The sequence below is a fragment of the Heterocephalus glaber genome, unplaced genomic scaffold, assembly GCF_053883595.1.
Source record: "Heterocephalus glaber isolate CG9 unplaced genomic scaffold, H.glaber_assembly_v1.0 deba00001662, whole genome shotgun sequence".
Taxonomy (NCBI): domain Eukaryota; kingdom Metazoa; phylum Chordata; class Mammalia; order Rodentia; family Bathyergidae; genus Heterocephalus; species Heterocephalus glaber.
Genome location: NW_028258403.1, coordinates 12,436,643 through 12,454,270, shown reverse-complemented (window position 1 = coordinate 12,454,270; position 17,628 = coordinate 12,436,643). Strand labels below are relative to the sequence as shown.

General features: G+C 38.2%; 2 protein-coding genes and 1 pseudogene across 17 annotated transcripts in view; 2 read left to right on the top strand and 1 right to left on the bottom strand.

Annotated features, from left to right (window-relative positions):
* Heatr5a (HEAT repeat containing 5A) overlaps nucleotides 1-8,645 on the top strand; it is a 120,260-nt gene extending 111,615 nt beyond the window's left edge. For 14 of the 16 annotated variants that reach the window (XM_021243828.2, XM_087197248.1, XM_013065277.3 and 11 more), the window contains 3 exons: nucleotides 3,862-4,016; nucleotides 6,719-6,932; nucleotides 7,207-8,645. In XM_021243828.2, coding sequence (XP_021099487.2) covers nucleotides 3,862-4,016; nucleotides 6,719-6,932; nucleotides 7,207-7,514 — 677 coding nt within the window. In that variant the 3' untranslated portion in view covers nucleotides 7,515-8,645. Of the gene's footprint in view, nucleotides 1-3,861; nucleotides 4,017-6,718; nucleotides 6,933-7,206 lie in introns of those variants that run through there. The other 2 variants (XR_002389104.2, XR_002389105.2) reach the window with 2 other exon arrangements.
* The window catches only part of LOC147822346 (uncharacterized), a 90,484-nt gene that overhangs the window by 6,481 nt on the left and 66,375 nt on the right, over nucleotides 1-17,628 (bottom strand). The window contains exon 4 of the mRNA XM_087197264.1: nucleotides 3,202-3,272. The gene's annotated coding sequence lies outside the window, so the exon portion shown is untranslated. The remainder of the gene's footprint in view (nucleotides 1-3,201; nucleotides 3,273-17,628) is intronic.
* On the top strand, nucleotides 8,751-17,007 carry LOC147822347 (BTB/POZ domain-containing protein 7 pseudogene; annotated as a pseudogene).

The following is a 17,628-nucleotide window of genomic DNA, read 5'->3' as shown; positions in this document are numbered from 1 at the left end:
ATGTCCATTTCATTATGTAAAATCCATTTAGTCCATCTCTAAGAATCACCAAAGGCTTAACAACTCTGGATTTGCTGAAAAGTCAAATCCAAAGTCTCCTCTGAGATTCAAAGCAAATTCTTAGCTTTGAAAGGTGGTGTGATGCCACCTATAATCTTAGCACTTGGGAGACTGAGGCAGGATGATTGCTGTGAGTTTGAGACCAGCCCAGGTTAGTCAGTTAAGACCACTCTGAACTATATACTGAGACCCTGTCTCAAAAAACAAAAAACAACTCTTAGCTATGAGCCTCTATAAAAATCAAAAAGAAAGTTAAATACTTATAACATTGATGCAGGGCAAACATTTCTATTCCAAAAGAGAGAAATAGAAGGATAGAAATAGTAGGACCAAAGCAAGACCAAAACCCAGCAGGGGAAACATGAAATCCTGTAGCTCCCTATCTAGCATCTGGGGCACATAACAGTGAGATATGACTTCCAAAGGGCTTGAGTTGTGTAGCCCATCCCTGTAGTTTTGCTGATTGCAGCCCCCTCTCTTGGGCTGGCTTTGTTTGCTGCCTGTGGCTTTCCTCAGTAAATATTCCACGTTGCTGGCATCTCCAAATTCCTAGCGTCTCCACTGCACCTTTGGCTTCATTCTCACAGCTTCACATACATCCCTCTGAGAATAGCTTCCCAGGTATTCTAAAGTCTGGGTACAAGCCTCCCTGGCCCTACAACTCTTGCATTCTGGATGCCTAAAAAAACAGCAACATATCGATGACATCAAGGTCTACCACCAGCTCCAGTGGTAGCCAGCTCCCCTTGGACCATGGCTGCGGTGACCTCTGAATGCTTGGCTGAGCACAGTGAATTGAATCCTGGGAATCAATTCCCTAGGCCAAGAGTCCCCAAGCCCTGGGTCACAGACCAGTCCATGGCCTCTTAGGAACTCGGCTAAGCACTTCTTAACAGCAGGAGGTGAGCGGAAGGCAAGCAAGCAAAGCTTAATCTGTTTGCAGCCACTCCCAATCACTCACATTACCCCCTGAGCTCTGCCTCCTATCAGATCAGCAGTGGCATTAGATTCTCATAGGAGGACCAATTCTACAGTGAACTGTACATGTGAGGGATCTAGGCTATATGCTTATGAGAATCTTAATGCCAAAACTACCACCTGCCCACTCAAACTTGGTCCATGAAAAATTTGTCTTCCATGAAATTGGTCCCTTGTGCCAAATAGGTCAGGGACCACTGCCCTAGGTGACCCTTCTCCAGCAGGGAACCCAGGGACTCTTTTCAGAGCAAAGCTTTATAATTTTATACCCTTACACCTATAAAAGGTAGGGTCTGGCTAATTATGAGCTGCCTTCAAGCCATCTTTCTTGTTGTCCTAATGCAAAGTACTTGGCTTCTTTTTAAAATACTGATCTTTTTATGATGGCTAATCCTTTTTTTTTTTTTTTTTTCTTTTGGTACTGGGGATAGAACTCAGGACCTTACCCTTGCAAAGCAGGCGGCGGAACCACTGAGCTAAATCCCCGGCATAAAATACTGATCTTTTTAACAACCATGTTCTCTTTAACTCTTCTGGACCCCAGTTTTACAGGCTCTTCTGGCCATGCTTCAAACTTTTTTGTATCTTTTGGCTTTGCTGTATTGCTCCTGATTCTCACCATAAATCTGGCTGTAAGCAGCCATAAGTATTGCATACCACAGCCTGAATGCTGGGCTGTCTTGAAATTTCCTCCACCAAATCAATTAGTCTCTTGCCCTTAATCACTCTTCTCCAAAGTCTCAGGATATGGGCAAAAAACAGATCAATTTTTTGCCAGAGTATAACGCACATGGCTTCTAGTCCAAATGCCACCAGAGAGCTTGTTCCTAAAATGTCCTGAGTCTGACTTTTACTGTCCACATTCCTATCAGCATTCTGGTCTTCTGAGCTCTGACCAGGACCATGCATCAGACTGTGTTTACTGTATTCTAAGACGTCTCTGGCCAATCTCTTTCCAGACTCCTCTACCAAACCATTTCCAAAGGCTTCTAAATCACACCATCAGGTATGATCACATCATTGACATTATTCTAGGTACCAATTTTCTGTACCAATCAGCCTTCCCTTCACTGAGACAAAACACCTGACACTTGCAACTCAGAGGAGGAAAGGTCCATCTTGGCCGATAGTTTGGTTGGTTCAGTCCATTGTTGGCTGCTCCAAAGCAAAATGGCATGGTGAGGGCTGGGGATCTAGCTCAGTAGTTTCACCACCTGCTGCACAAGTGCAAGGACCTGAGATCAATCCCTGGTACCAAAGGAAAAAAAAAAAAAAAGCACGGTGAAATGGCATGAGAATGGAAAGCCATCCATATCATAGTGACCAGGAAGTAGATAGAAAAGGGAAGAGCTAGGGCAAGAATATACCCTTCTAAGTCAGGGCCCCAGTGAACCACTTCCAACTAGGCTTGACCTGCAAGCACCACGTTCAGCACTGAATCCACTGATGAGTATAGCATTCCCATGAGTCAGTCACCTGCCAACCACCAGAAACTTTTGGGGGCAGTTTAGTGTAAAAAATAACACTAAAGCTACTATATTTGTATGTTATTTTTCACAAGCAACAGTTCACTCATAAACAGTTTAATGAATTGTATTTGCCACACTTCTTTCTCAGATAACATTAATTTTTCACAATAGGTTCATTTAAATTATTCAGAGAGCATTACTTTGAAAAATGAAACAGTATAAGATTACTTCAAATAGAAAAGTCTTCATAAAATTGTGGCCTCCACAGCTATTTTGTCTGATTTTCTCTACTATTAAAAAATGGTGGGCTGGGGGTTTAGCTCATTGGTTCCGCCACCTGCCTTGCAAGCGCAAGGTCCCGAGTTCAATCCCTGGTTCCAAAAAAAAAAAAAGAAAGAAATGGTATGTGGCTGGGCATGGTGGCACATGCCGGTAATCCCAGCATTTGGGAGGCTGAGGCAGGCATCCTGAGCTACATAGTTCAAGGCCAGCCTGAACTACACAGTGAGACCCTGTCTCAAAAACCAAAAAAAAGAAATGGTATGTGTAAACAAAGTGCTAAGGTATTTTTACTTGGTACATGCATTATCTAATAGTAAAGAAAAAAATAATTGCCCAAGTATTTTGGAGTTGGTGCATAGTAGAAATAATAACCCAGGTACCATAGCACACTACTATAGTCCTAGCTACTCACGAAGCTGCACCAAGAGAGTCACTTAATCATAGGAGTTCAAGGCCAGCCTGGGCAACATAACACAACCCCATCTGTAGAACAGAACAAAAGATACTGTTATTAATAATATAATAGCTAATCCATATTGAGGATTATGTGTAGCATGTATTCTAAATGCATCACATAGTATGGTTTCAGATAATGCAATTCTTGCCTTTTCCTAATGTCTCACATAAGTTGACTCATTTATTCTTCATAACCCAATCAATATGAATACTGTTAATTCCCATTTTACAGATAAGAAAACTGAAGAAAAACTTCAATATCGAGGATCACAGAACTAGTGGATGTGTTTACTAATGTCTTTACCTTTGAAGATAATTGCTTTGCTAATTCTTGACTCTAGAATTACTTAAAATGCACATTTGCCAGGGTTCTTGTTTTTGTTTTTGTTTTTTTCCAGTACCAGGGATCAAACTCAGGACCTTGTGCTTCTGAGCCAGGTGCAACACCACTGAGCTAAATCCGTGGCCCTTCCCAGGGTTCTTAAAGTCTTGTCAAATCAGTGTTTATTCTCTGCATCTGTTGTATACACAAAAATAATTGTTGCTACCAAAAACAGTTTCATATATGTGCATAAAGCTTGAATATGATCTGTTCTAATAGATCATTTCTCTTTAGTCAGTGGAGCACATGAAGACCTTGATGAAGTCAGTCTGCTTACAGCTATCACAATATTTATTTTGACTACCAGTCCAGAAGTAACTACCATCCCATGCCTTCAGAATCGCTGTATTGAGAAATTTAAGGCTACTCTCAAGATAAAAGATACTGTGGTGAGTATCTTTTAGCAGAGAAGGGTTTGTAATAAGAATGTGTTCCAGGGCCAGGGATTTAGCTCAGTGGTTCCGATGCCTGCCTCGCAAGCACAAGGACTCGAGTTCGATCCCTGGTACCAAAAAAAAAAAAAGAATATGTTCCAGCTTTTGCAAAACTTTGTACTTTTGCTGACTCCAAAAAGAATTAACTATAATTTTTGGATTTGGGATTAATGCTTTTTCTTGTGGTAACAAAACCAGATAATAATGGTATTTATTCTTCTACTCTATGGGTAGAAATAGAGAAGAAATGTTAAAAATCTAAATTTGAAATGAAGAATGAATGTCTATCTTAAAACTGATGGACAGTATATCCCCATAAAGTCACGGTTCAGAGTTCAAGGCCTCAGTCGTTGATAGATTTTTCCTTAGAGCTTAACTAATTGTTTGTAGAAACCAGAAATATCCTCTGCAATTGTTTTTTTGGTAAGAGGTTTGCAAGTAGCCAGTCCAAGGGCATTACTCAGTTTTCTTTCCTGATTGGCGGCTGCCCTGTAACCCATCTCTGGCAGATACACCACCATTCCTGCATCATAACAGGTTGCTATTCCATGTGTAGCTATCTCAAGTGTTCTCAGTTTTGTTCTTCTTAAAGCCTGAAGATGTCCCAAAATGTCCTGCACCTTCTAAACTGTAAAAATAGGCATTTAAACTGTAAAAGTAGGCATTTTTAAACTGTTTAAACTGTAAAAATAGGCATTTTTCTGACCATATATGAAATTTGCAGTTTTTCATAATTCACGGGTACTCTAGGAACATAACCCCCGCAAATTTCAGGGGTCCACTGTAGATCTAGAACTTTTATTAATACAAAGTTTTATTGATAGAACTCTGTAGAACAAAGAATTTTTAGAAAATACTTTTGTGGCCAGGTGTGGTATTGCACACTTGTAATCCCAGCACTTTGGAAGGCTGTAGCAGGATGATCACCAAGTTTGATCCCAGCCTGAGCAACTTAGTGAGACTCTGTCTCAAAATTTAAAAAATTTAAAAAGGGCTGGGGATGTGCTTCAGTGCAACAGCCCCTGGGCTCATTCCCCAGTACTGCATAAAAAAAGGCTCTAGGGCCAGGGATTTAGCTCAGTGGTTCCACCACCTGCCTTGCAAGCACAAGGTCCCAAGTTTGATCCCCGGTACCAAAAAAAAAAAAAAAAAAGAATAAGGGAAATATTATAACTCTCAACGTGCTAGATGTCTGATTTGCTGAGTTCATGTTCTCTAAAATCAAAGAATGAATTTTAGGGACAACTGAGCTTTAAGTGTAGGAAGAATTTATTGAGAGAAAGATAGCTTCTAAGAGACAGAAAGGGACCTGTAAAGTGGATTGCCTGCAGACCCTGCTTTCCAAGGGAGTCTTACAGAGCAAAACCACATGGTAAGGCAGATATAAAGTGGGACAAAACTATAGCCAACTAAGATTAGAAGTATAGTTACTTAGGTAACAGTGGTTAAATGGGGATCAAATGGGGAAGCGGTAGCAGGCATACATGGAACAAACACTTTTCCAGGAAGGGATGGGTTAAGGTCTTGGTCCCCCACCCAGGTGATTGATGCCTATTTAGAATGTCAGTTACTGCTGTTCATCCCTATGGGAAATATGTAGGTATAGCCAATATTTTTTGTTTTAAAACCTGGCCTTCAATGAACTTGCTTTCAGCCACAGCTGTGATGTGTTTCCATCTTCTACATTGACTTTTTCGAGGGCCCAGCCCTGTCTGATTGCCTATAATATTTCTAACTTAGCTGTTTATCCTAATGTGATTGTGAAATAATGGGACCCATTTCAAAAACAATACATACAAATTGATTCCATTCCCTTATGGCCATTTCATTTATTAGATTAATTTCCTATTTTATGGATATGTAGCCCATGCTCACAAATATATCTAATCCCAAAGATATAGAAACCAAATTTTCTCTTAGAAAAAGATAATTATTCAAATACAATCATAAAATAAAGGATGACTCATGTATTTGATATATACTTGTTTTCTTCTATTCTTCTGTCCCATCTGTTGCCTGCTGCTTTCATATTTACATAACAGTCTCCACATAGTGGCTGTGATATGTGATCACACATACATGATTCCTTAAAACTTTCATGCCATGACATTGAATGTCAAATGTGTGTGACATGTCTTCAGTATTTTCTGAAATCACCAAATACTTTATAAATTTGTGTGTGTTGTTGTTTCTATTTGTTGTTGTTGTACATTATAGAGAGTGATATGAGGGAGAAAATGGGAACTAGGAAAAGAAGAAAAAAGCAACCATTCATAGTTACTCTTCCCTATTGTACTAATGTGCCTCTCTCCCACTCCAAACTGTTACAACCACTATTACCATCCAAGTTTGACTAACAATTGGTATTTAGACTTCCAAAATTAAAGATGAGTCAGAAATAAATTTTAATATCTTTGCTAATTTAACTGCAGAGAGTCTTCAGGGACTCTCCACCCCCCCCCCCTTTTTGAGGGAGGATCTTGCTGTGTAATTCAGACTGACCTTGAACTCACTATGTAGCCCAGGCTGGCCTTGAACTTGTGGCAATCCTCCTGCTTCGGCCTTCCAAGTGCTAGGATTACAGGAGTGCATCACCACACCCAGCCTTTTTTTTTTTAATTTACAGTTTATAGTATTCTTATCTCTTTCCTGACTAGGTACAAATCAAGACCTATCAGCTCCTACATTCCATTTTTCAGTATCCAAACCCAGCTGTTTCCTACCCGTACATTTACTCTTTAGCATCTTCTATCGTGGAAAAACTGCAGGAAATAGACAAAAGAAAAACTGAAGATATTACTGAGCTTCAGATTTTTCAAGAAGGCATAAAGATCTTGGAAGCATTGGTTACCATTGCTGAAGAACAGCATCGTAAGTGTCAACAATGAGTTCATACTATCTCCGAATCTCACCAGACTCTGAATTTCAGTATTAAATTGTAAAACATTCACTTACATTATGTATCAGTATTTCACATTTATTAAAAGTTCTAGATATTGATATTAATATTATTTAGTATTAATTTGGCAGAAGAGATTGGAAGAACTGTTTTCTCCCTAAGGGAAAAATGTGTACAGTTGGAGGGCTTTTGCATCCTTGTATAATAAACATTTATGTTCTGAACTTGCATTTATTTACTTTCTAGGCTCTCAGCTGGTGGCCTGTCTCCTGCCTATCCTCATTTCCTTCCTTTTGGATGAGAATGCTCTGACATCAGCACCTTCAGTAATGAGAAATTTACATGATTTTGCTTTGCAAAATCTTATGCAGTTTGGGCCTCAGTATTCATCAGTTTTTAAAAATATAATGGCTTCTTCTCCAGCCCTAAAAGCCCGCCTGGAGACTGCTATAAAGGGCAATCAGGAAAGTGTCAAAGTCAAGTTACCATCATCTAAGCATACTAAGCACTCTGGAAAGAATTCAAGCATCCAATTAAAGACTAATTTCTTCTGATTTTACTTGTTTTTGGAATAGTAAGCACCTTAATGTAATACTTGATCATTTGCTTCTCTTTGGGGACAAAAGAGAAAGTTTAGATACAAGTGCACTTGAAGATCTAGTTGATCGTTTTAACTTAAATAGCCCTGACTCTGAAATTGACAGCAGACTTAACATTTTGTGGGATTTTTTTCCCCCACTTAATTAGGCAATTGAGCTATCAGAACTTTAGCTGGAATTCAAGAATATCTAAATAATTAAATTTACTAAACAGTCCAGTGCTTTAAAATGGATTTCTTCTGTGAGCCCATATACATGTCATATACTTAATTCTTGACAGATATAGATTTAACTCTAGTATAAATTATCTGCACATGTATTGTATCCCAATCACTAATAGAAGATTCTGCTTTAATCAGTAATATTATTAAACTTCTTTAGATTTCTCCAGCAAGATTAATGATAGGAAAGCTATTTAGGAAACTTGGATTAGAATTATCCAGTATATTATGGTAAAAATTAATTGCAGCACTACAGTTTGACATGAGAGTTCATGCCCATAAATAGGACTTTACACCATCTTTTGGGTTAGTTTATATTGTGTTCACAAAATGAAAATTTTACTTATTTTAAATGGAATAGAGCATCTTCACTATTTCTTAAATGAATCTGTTACCTCTAGACATTTATGGCAAACATTTATTTTGATGAGTTTAATATACATTCATATCTATATTGTAAATATGGGTTTATATGAACGCCATATTTATACAACAAGTTTAGATCATCAGTAAATAAGTTTTTTTTAATAGGGAACATATTTTAATACAGAAAAAAACTAATGATCGAATCATTGGTTGAAAAATATTTTTTAACTGTGTTTATGATCATTGATTCTCCCTCCATTTTAGTGTTATACTGTGAATCACAGTACGTAAAGCATCTCCCTGTTAAAAATCACAAACTGAAGTAATAGGCATGTTCAGAATTGTGAAAACATGTTGATTGAAGCAAGGGCAATGTGATATACTCTATTTTATTATGTTTGTATCTACTCTTGTAAATTGTTCAGAATGGAAAACATTTGACAAATCTAATACTATAATCAATTTTTCTAAATTACATAAATAAAACTAATTTTCTTTATCTTTTTGTGTTTTAAATTATTTTACTCAGAAAAGATGACAGATTTCAGAAAAATTAATTCTATGGAGTAAATAAGATCCCTGTGTAACTTGGCCTTTTTTCTCAGAGGAGCCTTTCCTAGAGCATTCTTTGCAATGATGTAAATTCTGTCTTCCTAGATGTCTCTAGGAATTGAGTATCTATTTCTTACTCCCTTCACCCAGTATGCTCCTTTTTCTCCCATGTTCTATCTGGTGAACTGCAGGCCTTCTAGGCCTGGTTTAAATGACACTCCAGTTGTTAACACTCCTCAACACTATCCTCCTTACACTGAAAAAATGTAACAGCTTCCTCATGTGTGTTCCCATAGTAGTTAATACCTTCTTCAATGTATGAAACACCACAGTGCATTTCAGTATCATCTTAACTCCACTTACACTGTTCATCCTCATAGGGAGAAATGTTATCTTCTGTAACTGCCTCTGTAGAATCAACTAGGTGCTTAATAGCTGGTGAACTACACTGCTATGTATGGGTTGGATTTGGACCCAGAAATAACACTCTTTTGCCAAGGCAAGTCCTGGTCTGCACTGTTTTCTGGAAATAATTTGACTTGGATTTTTTTTTTTAATCTGTTTCAGTTGGTTCTTATGGTTTGTTCTTAATGTTAAGATTTTCTTTTCTTTTTTTTTGTACTGGGGATCGAACTCAGGACCTTGCGCTTGCGAGGCAGGTGGTGGAACCACTGTGCTAAATGCCCAGCCTAATGTTAAGATTTCTAATACTCATCATTTAGTGGCATGATGACCTGAATTGTTTGGGTTAAAGATTCTGTATGAAAGCTGGGCGTGGTGGTGCAGGCCTGTAATCCCAGGCAGGAGGATCACTGCAAGTTCAAGGCCAGCATGGGGTACATAGTGAGCTCAAGCCCAGTCTGAACTATATAGCAAGACTATATAGCAAAAAAAGAAAAAAAAATTCTGTATGACTGTTAATAGTTATAAAAAACTATTATATCCAGCATCATGGGGTTAGGAACTTTGAGTTAGGCAGTATCATCCAGCCTTTTAATATAGAGCCATAATAACACTGAATTACTGAATGTTTCCTTACTGATAAGGAAGTTAAGGATTAACTGCTGAGGTTTGAACCCATTTCTGTGATGCCAGCATTCATGCTGAGACAGGCCAAGTGCTCTTGAGGTCCTTACTCCCCAGCACTAATAAATAAATAAACAAAGTTGATTAACAACTTCAAACAAAGTAGTATAATATCTGTCTTGAGGTTTTATTGTTGGTTTTTGTTTTGTTTTATTTTTGCTTATGGGAAGAAATAGACATAAAGCTACTAGTTGTTATTCTGTTTAACCTATTACTTAAAAGTTTATCATGAAAACATTGGTTATAACAGATTTCTCCTTTTTTTGATGGTACTGGGGATCGAACTCAGGACCTTGTGCTTGTGAGGCAGGCGCAGCACCACTGAGCTAAATCCCCAGCCTGTAACAGATTTCTACTAATTAAAACTAAATTTTACTTCTGTAAACTTCACCATCAACTCAGTAGGAACATTAAGGCACTTAAAAAGATATAAATAAGTGGTATTAAAAAGGCTCCATGTAGAGGCACATGCCTGTGATCCCAGCACTCCAGAGGCTGAGGCAGGAGGATCACCGTGAGTTCAAGACCAGCCTGAACTACATTGCAAGATCTTGTCTCCAAAAAAAAGAAAAGACTCCATATGAGACTGTGAGAGCCCAGAGAAGAAAAGTAGAACTTCCAAGATGAACTTTATGGAAAGAGTATCAGATGATACAGGTTTAGGGAATAGCATTTACTTGATGGAAGAGATAACCCAAGAGTCTTCAGCAACACTTTTGAAGGGAAGAATTAACTTTATTCTGTTACTATAATACTACCATAGATTTACATTATGAGGGAAGAAATTCAGCCTTCAAACTGTGATGTTAATACAAAACCAACAATATATGAATTAACTCTAGACTCCAACGAGCTATAAAGTTAAAATGTTGAATCACTGTTGACAGTTTAATGATTGTATTCTCTTATTTTGGCCACAATAGTAAAGCCTTACGTGTATCTTTCCAAGGCTCATTACTCTTCATAACTGTAAAATTGGTGTAATTACATACATTGTATTTTCTTCATCAATTGAATCTACTTTCTCCATTACAAATAACTTGCTAACCCTTATAGGGCCTCAATTTATCAAGAAAAATTTACCTTCATGTTTGCTAGAAATACAGTTACCCAACTACTGGCTGACTGACAGTGATCAGCCAGTAGGTAAATTGTGCCATTGTTGACTTAACTCTTCTTAGCCACAAATACAATCCCAGGTTGTGTAAATTCAAAAATGCTAGCTTCCCTTAATTGTATTTTCCTTTGTTTGGTGCCCCTGTGGTGTTCCACTGTGGAGTTTTTAAATGATTCCACAGGCTACTTGGGGAAAATTACTTTTGATAGCCAATCTTACATGTCCACATGTCATGTAACTCTTTAACATGTCAATTCTTTAAGCAGTATATTTTTCTTAAACTTTTTTTGAGAGAATACTATTCCTAGCCAAACATGTTGGCACACAACTGTAATCCCAGCACTCAGGAACCTTATGCAGGAAGATCTTGGCAAGTTTGAGGTCAGCTATGTAGGTCACTACATAGTGAATTCAAGGACAGCCTGAACTACATAGCTAAACTGTCTCAAAAAAATTCTATTGCAAGTATCCTTTTTTTTTGGTAATGGGGCTCGAACTCAGGACCTTGCACTTGTGAGAAAATAAAAAAAAGATATATATATATATTTTGTACTGGGGATCGAACACCTTGTGCTTGCAAGACAAGCGGCGGAACCACTGAGCTAAATCCCTGGCCCAAGAGTATGTTTTTTAAGAAAAGGTTATTGCTATCAGAAACTGATATTGACAGTATCTTGCATAATGAGATTGAAATTTAACTTTTTATGAAAAAATATAGAGAGGAAGACAATACACATACTTCTTAGAAATAGCAGTATGTCTTGTATTCCAAGAAGAAACAAGATATTTTTTAAGTAATTTAAAGTATGCTAGTGACACAGCAAAAGCAGTTTTAGAACTCTGTTGGAGGAAGTTCAAGCGTCCTTGGGGGGAAAAAGTGTGTAAATGCAAACAAAACTGAGGCTTTCTGGTGGACAGTGAGGCCTCTCAACCCCAGTGGTCCTCTGTTGATTGTTTCTGATCTTCACTGAGGAAGCTTTGGGCCTTCTACTATGATCTCCACTCCCTGCACTGCCAGGGTGACTGCAGTCCCCACATCCTTTCCTCCCTAGTAGTGTCAAGTACAAGACACATCATCTAGGCTTTTATTTAAACACAAAAGCTTTTTAAAATAGACTTTCTAAATTATGGAAATACTTTTGTTTTAGCAGACCCATTGTGAGTCAACATCAAATGAGAAGGGATTAGACTGCACTTCCCATTCTCCAGTCAGCAGTATTGTTTGCCTGTCATTTGCTACAGTATTCATTGCAGATGCTTTCTCTTTAACAACATGACCATTTTGACTTCTCATGGCTTTCTACAAGATAAAAATGATTCCTTATGGTCTGATTTTTTGGTTTCTCTTTGTGGTACTAGGGATTGAACCCAGAACCTTTGCTCTAAGCTGTATCTCCAGCCCTTTTTAAATTAATTATTTTGAGACAGTGTTTCATTAAGTCACTAAATTGCCCAAGCTGAGCTTGAATTTGTGATCCTCCTGCCTCAGTGCCCTCAGAGTTCTAGGATTACAGGTGTATACCACCATGCCCAGCTCTGATTTATATTCTTAACATAGTACTGGAACTTCCAGAATCACCTTAGAACTTCTCTCTAAACACATGCCAAAACCATTTAGAACAATTTATTCTATTTCAAGAGACTGGGAGTTTCCATTGTTCTTTCCTGTTAAACTGTGCCATATCACTTAGTTTCTCTCTTTTTTTATTTTGAGACAGAGTCCGCTAGGTAGCCCCACACAGGCGTGTGCCACCACCCCCAGCACTTAGTTTCATACTCTTCTACAATCATTTAAAATGCCCACCAGAAATCAGCCTGAATCTCAGGGGACTGCTGCTGGGTTGCTGAGACTAATTGACTTAGATCTGCACACTGCTGCCCATGTTGTCTATTGTGACCGCAGAGACATACCCTGAAGGAGGGCCTTCATTTTTATTTTCAATTTCTTTCTTATTTTTAATTTTTTTTTACTTTTTTCTTCTCTTTTCAAAAATCTTTTTCTTTTTCTTTTTTTCTTTTCTTTCGCTCTCTCTCACTCTCTTGCTCTCTCTTTCCCACCTTGTTCTTCATCTCCCCCAAAAGTTCTTGTTCCTGCCCTAATTCAGATTTCTTTTTTCTTCTTCTTCTTTTTCCTTCTTTCAATTGTCATTAGTTTGAAAGGAAAGTGAATACAGTTTCTAGCTTCCCTGTTGCTGTTAGGTTGTTCTGTTCTTGTCTTTGTTCTTTCATTCTGTCTTTTCCTCTTGTCTTCAACAGTTTCCTAGAGTTTGTGTGATCTTCCTGTGTCCTTTGGCCTCACTTCTAACCTTTCTCTATCCCACCTATCTATCACTCCCCAACTGCTTCTAAGTCCCCATCCCAAAGGATAAAGTTGCTATACTGAAGAGTTTATTCACTATTAACATATTTTGGCCTGGTCCTCGATTTTGATTTAATTCACACGGTTAAAGTTTAGATTAATAACTACCATAAATTGTCATTTTCCAAGCTGTGCTTGATGCTATTGTTGTTGCTGATTGTATCACTTGGGCTAAGCTGTTGTGGTTGATCTAATCAGTTGTCCCTGGTATACTGAAAACGAGATTGCCTCAGAGTCATTAGAGACTCAAAACCTAAAGACCAGCTATATCTGGAAGACACCTCTGAGAAGCAATTGTTCCATAAGGGTTCTAAATACAAGGAACAAAGATACTTACAATAAGCAATATTGAAGTATCAGCCCAGGAATTAAACCAAAAACAGTACCAACAACAAAAATAGAAATGAGAAGACATTTAAGCAAGGCACAGACCCAGATTTCCAGCTCACCAAAGGCAAAGCCTGGGGGAAACGAGGTGGAAAAGTCTGATAATCAACTACCTGGACACCCTGAACTGATACCACAGGAAGTAACAAAACAGATGAATGAGGCTCTAGAAAAATTCAAAACAGAAATAATAACTACAGAGATGGTGAGTAGAATGAATGACATGATTAAAGACTCTAAAACAGAAACAGATTTTTAAAAGATGAGTTCAGGACCATGATGGAAGCCATGAATGCCCAGCATAGGAAAGAAATGGAATCCATGAAACAGATTCAAACAGATATCCAGGAAATTAAAAACTCTATTGAAAGTATTCACAGCAAATTGAACCAATCTGAAGACAGAATATCAGATATAGAAGACAGGATGGTGGTCACTGACCATGAAAAGAGAGATCTCTTAAAAATAGTAAGGGACCATGAGAAATTGATCCAACAGCTCCTAGATGACACAAAGAAGAATAAGATAAGACTGATAGGAGTCCACAAAAAAGCAGGAGAAAGTACAAATGACATAAAAAAAAAAACTGTTCACAGAATTAATGAAAGAAAACTTCCCAAACAGAGCAAAAGAATTTGACATACAGATAAGTGAGGCATATAGGACTGCAACTAGCCATGCTCAAAAAAAATCTACACCTACACATAATAAGATCCCAGAAACCCAACAGAAAAGCAAAATACTACAAGCAGTTAGAGAAAAGAAACAATTCACATATAAAGGAAAGCCCATCAGAATCACAGCAGACTTTTCAACACACACCCTCAAGTCAAGGCAAGCCTGGAGTGAGTTATTTCATGGCTTAAAAGAAAACAACCTCGAACTTAGACTGATGTATCCTGCTAAACTATTTTTCAAAATCGATGGGGAGAGGAGAGAGGGTGGTGGGGGCAGGAGGAGGATGGCCACGGGTGCTGATGCCAGTGCGGACAGTGGTGCTGGTGGCGGCAGTGGCGGCAGGGGTGACAGCAGCGTCCCGAGCAGCAGTGGTGGGAGGAGCCTCCGGGAAATGGATAAAAAGAGGCTGCTGGATCCAGGGTTGAAGGTTAATAAAGGCCTCTGGGATCACACTCTGAAGAAGCAGCAGATCAAATGTCTGAGTGACTGAAGAAAATGGGTGCTAATGCATCTAACTATCCTCATTCATGTTGCCTGAGGGTAAATGGAAATTCACAAGCCTGGCAAACTTTTATAAGGACATCATCCTATTCTCAACAAGGCTATGGTTGTGAGTCAAAATTGTAGAGCCTTGACCATGGCCATGAGAAACCACCCAGACAAAAAAAAGAGAACCTCTGGCCTTGCTACCCTCAAAAAGAAATTTATTAAAATCTAATCAAAAATCTAATAGGTCTGCCGATCATGCCAAGCAGATGCGAGAACTCCTCTCTGGATGGGATGTTAGAGATGTTAATGCATTAGTAGAGGAATATGAGGGACGTTCAGCCTTAAAGGAGCTTTCTCTACAAGCCAGTTTGTCTAGACCAGAAGCCTGGACATTGCAGAAAGATATGGCTGATCTTTATGAGTATAAGTATTGTACTGATGTGGACTTAATATTTCAAGAAACTTGTTTTCCTGTTCATCATGCCATTTTGGCACCAGGGGGTCCATTTTTTAAAACACTGCTTCCTTCCTCGCCTGAGTATGGGGCAGAGATAACAATGGACATCAATACAGCTGGTATTGATATCCCCATGTTTTCTGCTTTGTTACACTACCTTTATGCAAGAGAGTTCAGAATGGAGAACTCAAGGTTTCAAAATGTCGACATCCTTGTTCAACTTAGTGAAGAATTTGGAGCACCAAACTCCCTTGACGTAGATATCCATGGACTCTTTGATTACATGTGTTATTATGATGTTGTCCTTTGTTTTTCTTCAGACTATGAAATGGCTGAAGCTTTTGGGGGAAATCCTAACTGTTTAGATGAAGAGCTGAAAGCCCACAAGGCTATTATTTCTTCACGGTCTCCATTTTTTCAAAATTTATTACAAAGGAGGATATGGACTGGTGAAGAAATCACAGACCAAACTTTGAGGACTCCCACAAGAATTATATTAGATGAGTCCATTACACCAAAAAAGATACTCAAAGGTGATACTACACTGTATGTATACCGACATGGTAAACCTCTCTGTTTTACACTGTAACCCCTCTGTGGGAGTCTCAGTGAAGTTCAGGCTCTAGTTGCAGGGAAGCCAAACGTAACCAGGGCAGAAGAAGCCATGGAACTTTACCACATAGCACTGTTCTTGGAATTTAACATGCTTGCACAAGGTATGAAATTCTGATTTTTATTTGTGAAATTACAAATTTGTCTTCCACTTTGAAAACAGCCAATTTGTTCTATGATATCAGTGTTTGGGATGTATAAGGTCAGTTTTTTTGAACCTACAATTATGACATCTGAGACAGATGAAGGGTCAGTATTAATGTGACTCTGTTTTTAATATTAAAATCAACCATTTAGGGGCCAGGGATTTAGCTCAGAGGTTTCGTTGCCTGCTGCGCAAGTGCAAGGACCGGAGCTCAATCCCTGGTACCCACCCCGCCACAAAAAAATCAAGCATTCAGTTCTAACTAAGCATTAAATGAGACTTCAGACTCTTTCCTAATGTAAAATGATAGGTATGAAATATATAATTATCCAACTACACTCTCCACCCAAGCTTTGAAACTAGCCCAGTTTTCCTGATTGCAAGGTTAGATTCTCATATTTACATTCACTGCTTTGTTAATGTTTAAATGTTTGGAATTAGAATAAATTCATTATAAAAATGAAGACAGCCACATTTATATATAAATTTATTTGGATGAGAGAATTGAGTAGGCCTTCTGATTTAAATTTTAAAGTACCTTGTATCTTTTAATCAACTTGTATATCAGACAATAGCATACAGTATATGAAGCACAGTGCTAAACACACATACCTTATTAAGTTACTTTCAACCTAAAATTTTAAATTAGGAACAGCATATTTTTTGTGATAGGCAAATGAATATATAAAAGTTACATTTGAAAAGTAAATATCTGTTGATAACTATTAAGAATCTTGATATTGGCCAGGGATTTAGCTCAGTGGTTTCGCTGCCTGCTGCGCAAATGCAAGGACCTGAGTTCAATCCCTGGTACAAAAAAAAAAAAAAAAATGCAAAGAATCTTGATATTTCAGAGCTGGAAAGAGATCTTTCATGAGAGAATAAAGGACTTTGCTGGCCTACAGAAAGGGAGAATACAGTTTTCTGTGACCATATATTAAACAAGCTATATGACCTGACATTACTTTAGAAATGTAATTAAGTTAGTGCATGTTAACTAAAAGAATGTTACAAGCCACCAATTACAATGTTATCAGATAATAATCAAGCCAGGCACAAGGACACAGAGAAAGGCCCAACCAAAAAAGAGAACTACAGGCCAATCTCCCTACAGGCCAGCTACTGTACTTGGAAGGCTGAGGTACAAGGATTGTAAGTTTGAGGCCTGCCTGGGCAACTGAGCAAGACATTACCTGAAAATTAAATTTAGGGCTGGGGATTTAGCTCAGTGGTTCCGACGCCTGCCTCGCAAGCACAAGGTCCCGAGTTCAATCCCCGGTACCAAAAAAAAAAAAAAAAATTAAATTTAAAAAGTGTTGAGGATGTAGCTCAGTGAGAGTGTTCTTTTCTAGCATACTGGAGGACCTGGGTTCAATCCCCATTACTGCAGAATATGAATCATGTAATAAAAGACTATTTAGATATCAGACCATAGAAAAATATGTTGTCAAAAATAACCTAGCAGGGCCAGAGATTTAACTCAGTGGTTTTACCGCCTGCTGTGCAAGCGCAAGGACCTGAGTTTGATCCCTGGTACCCAAAAAATAAATAAATAAAATAAAATAACCTAGCAGTGTGACCTACCATCTTTAAAATCAAA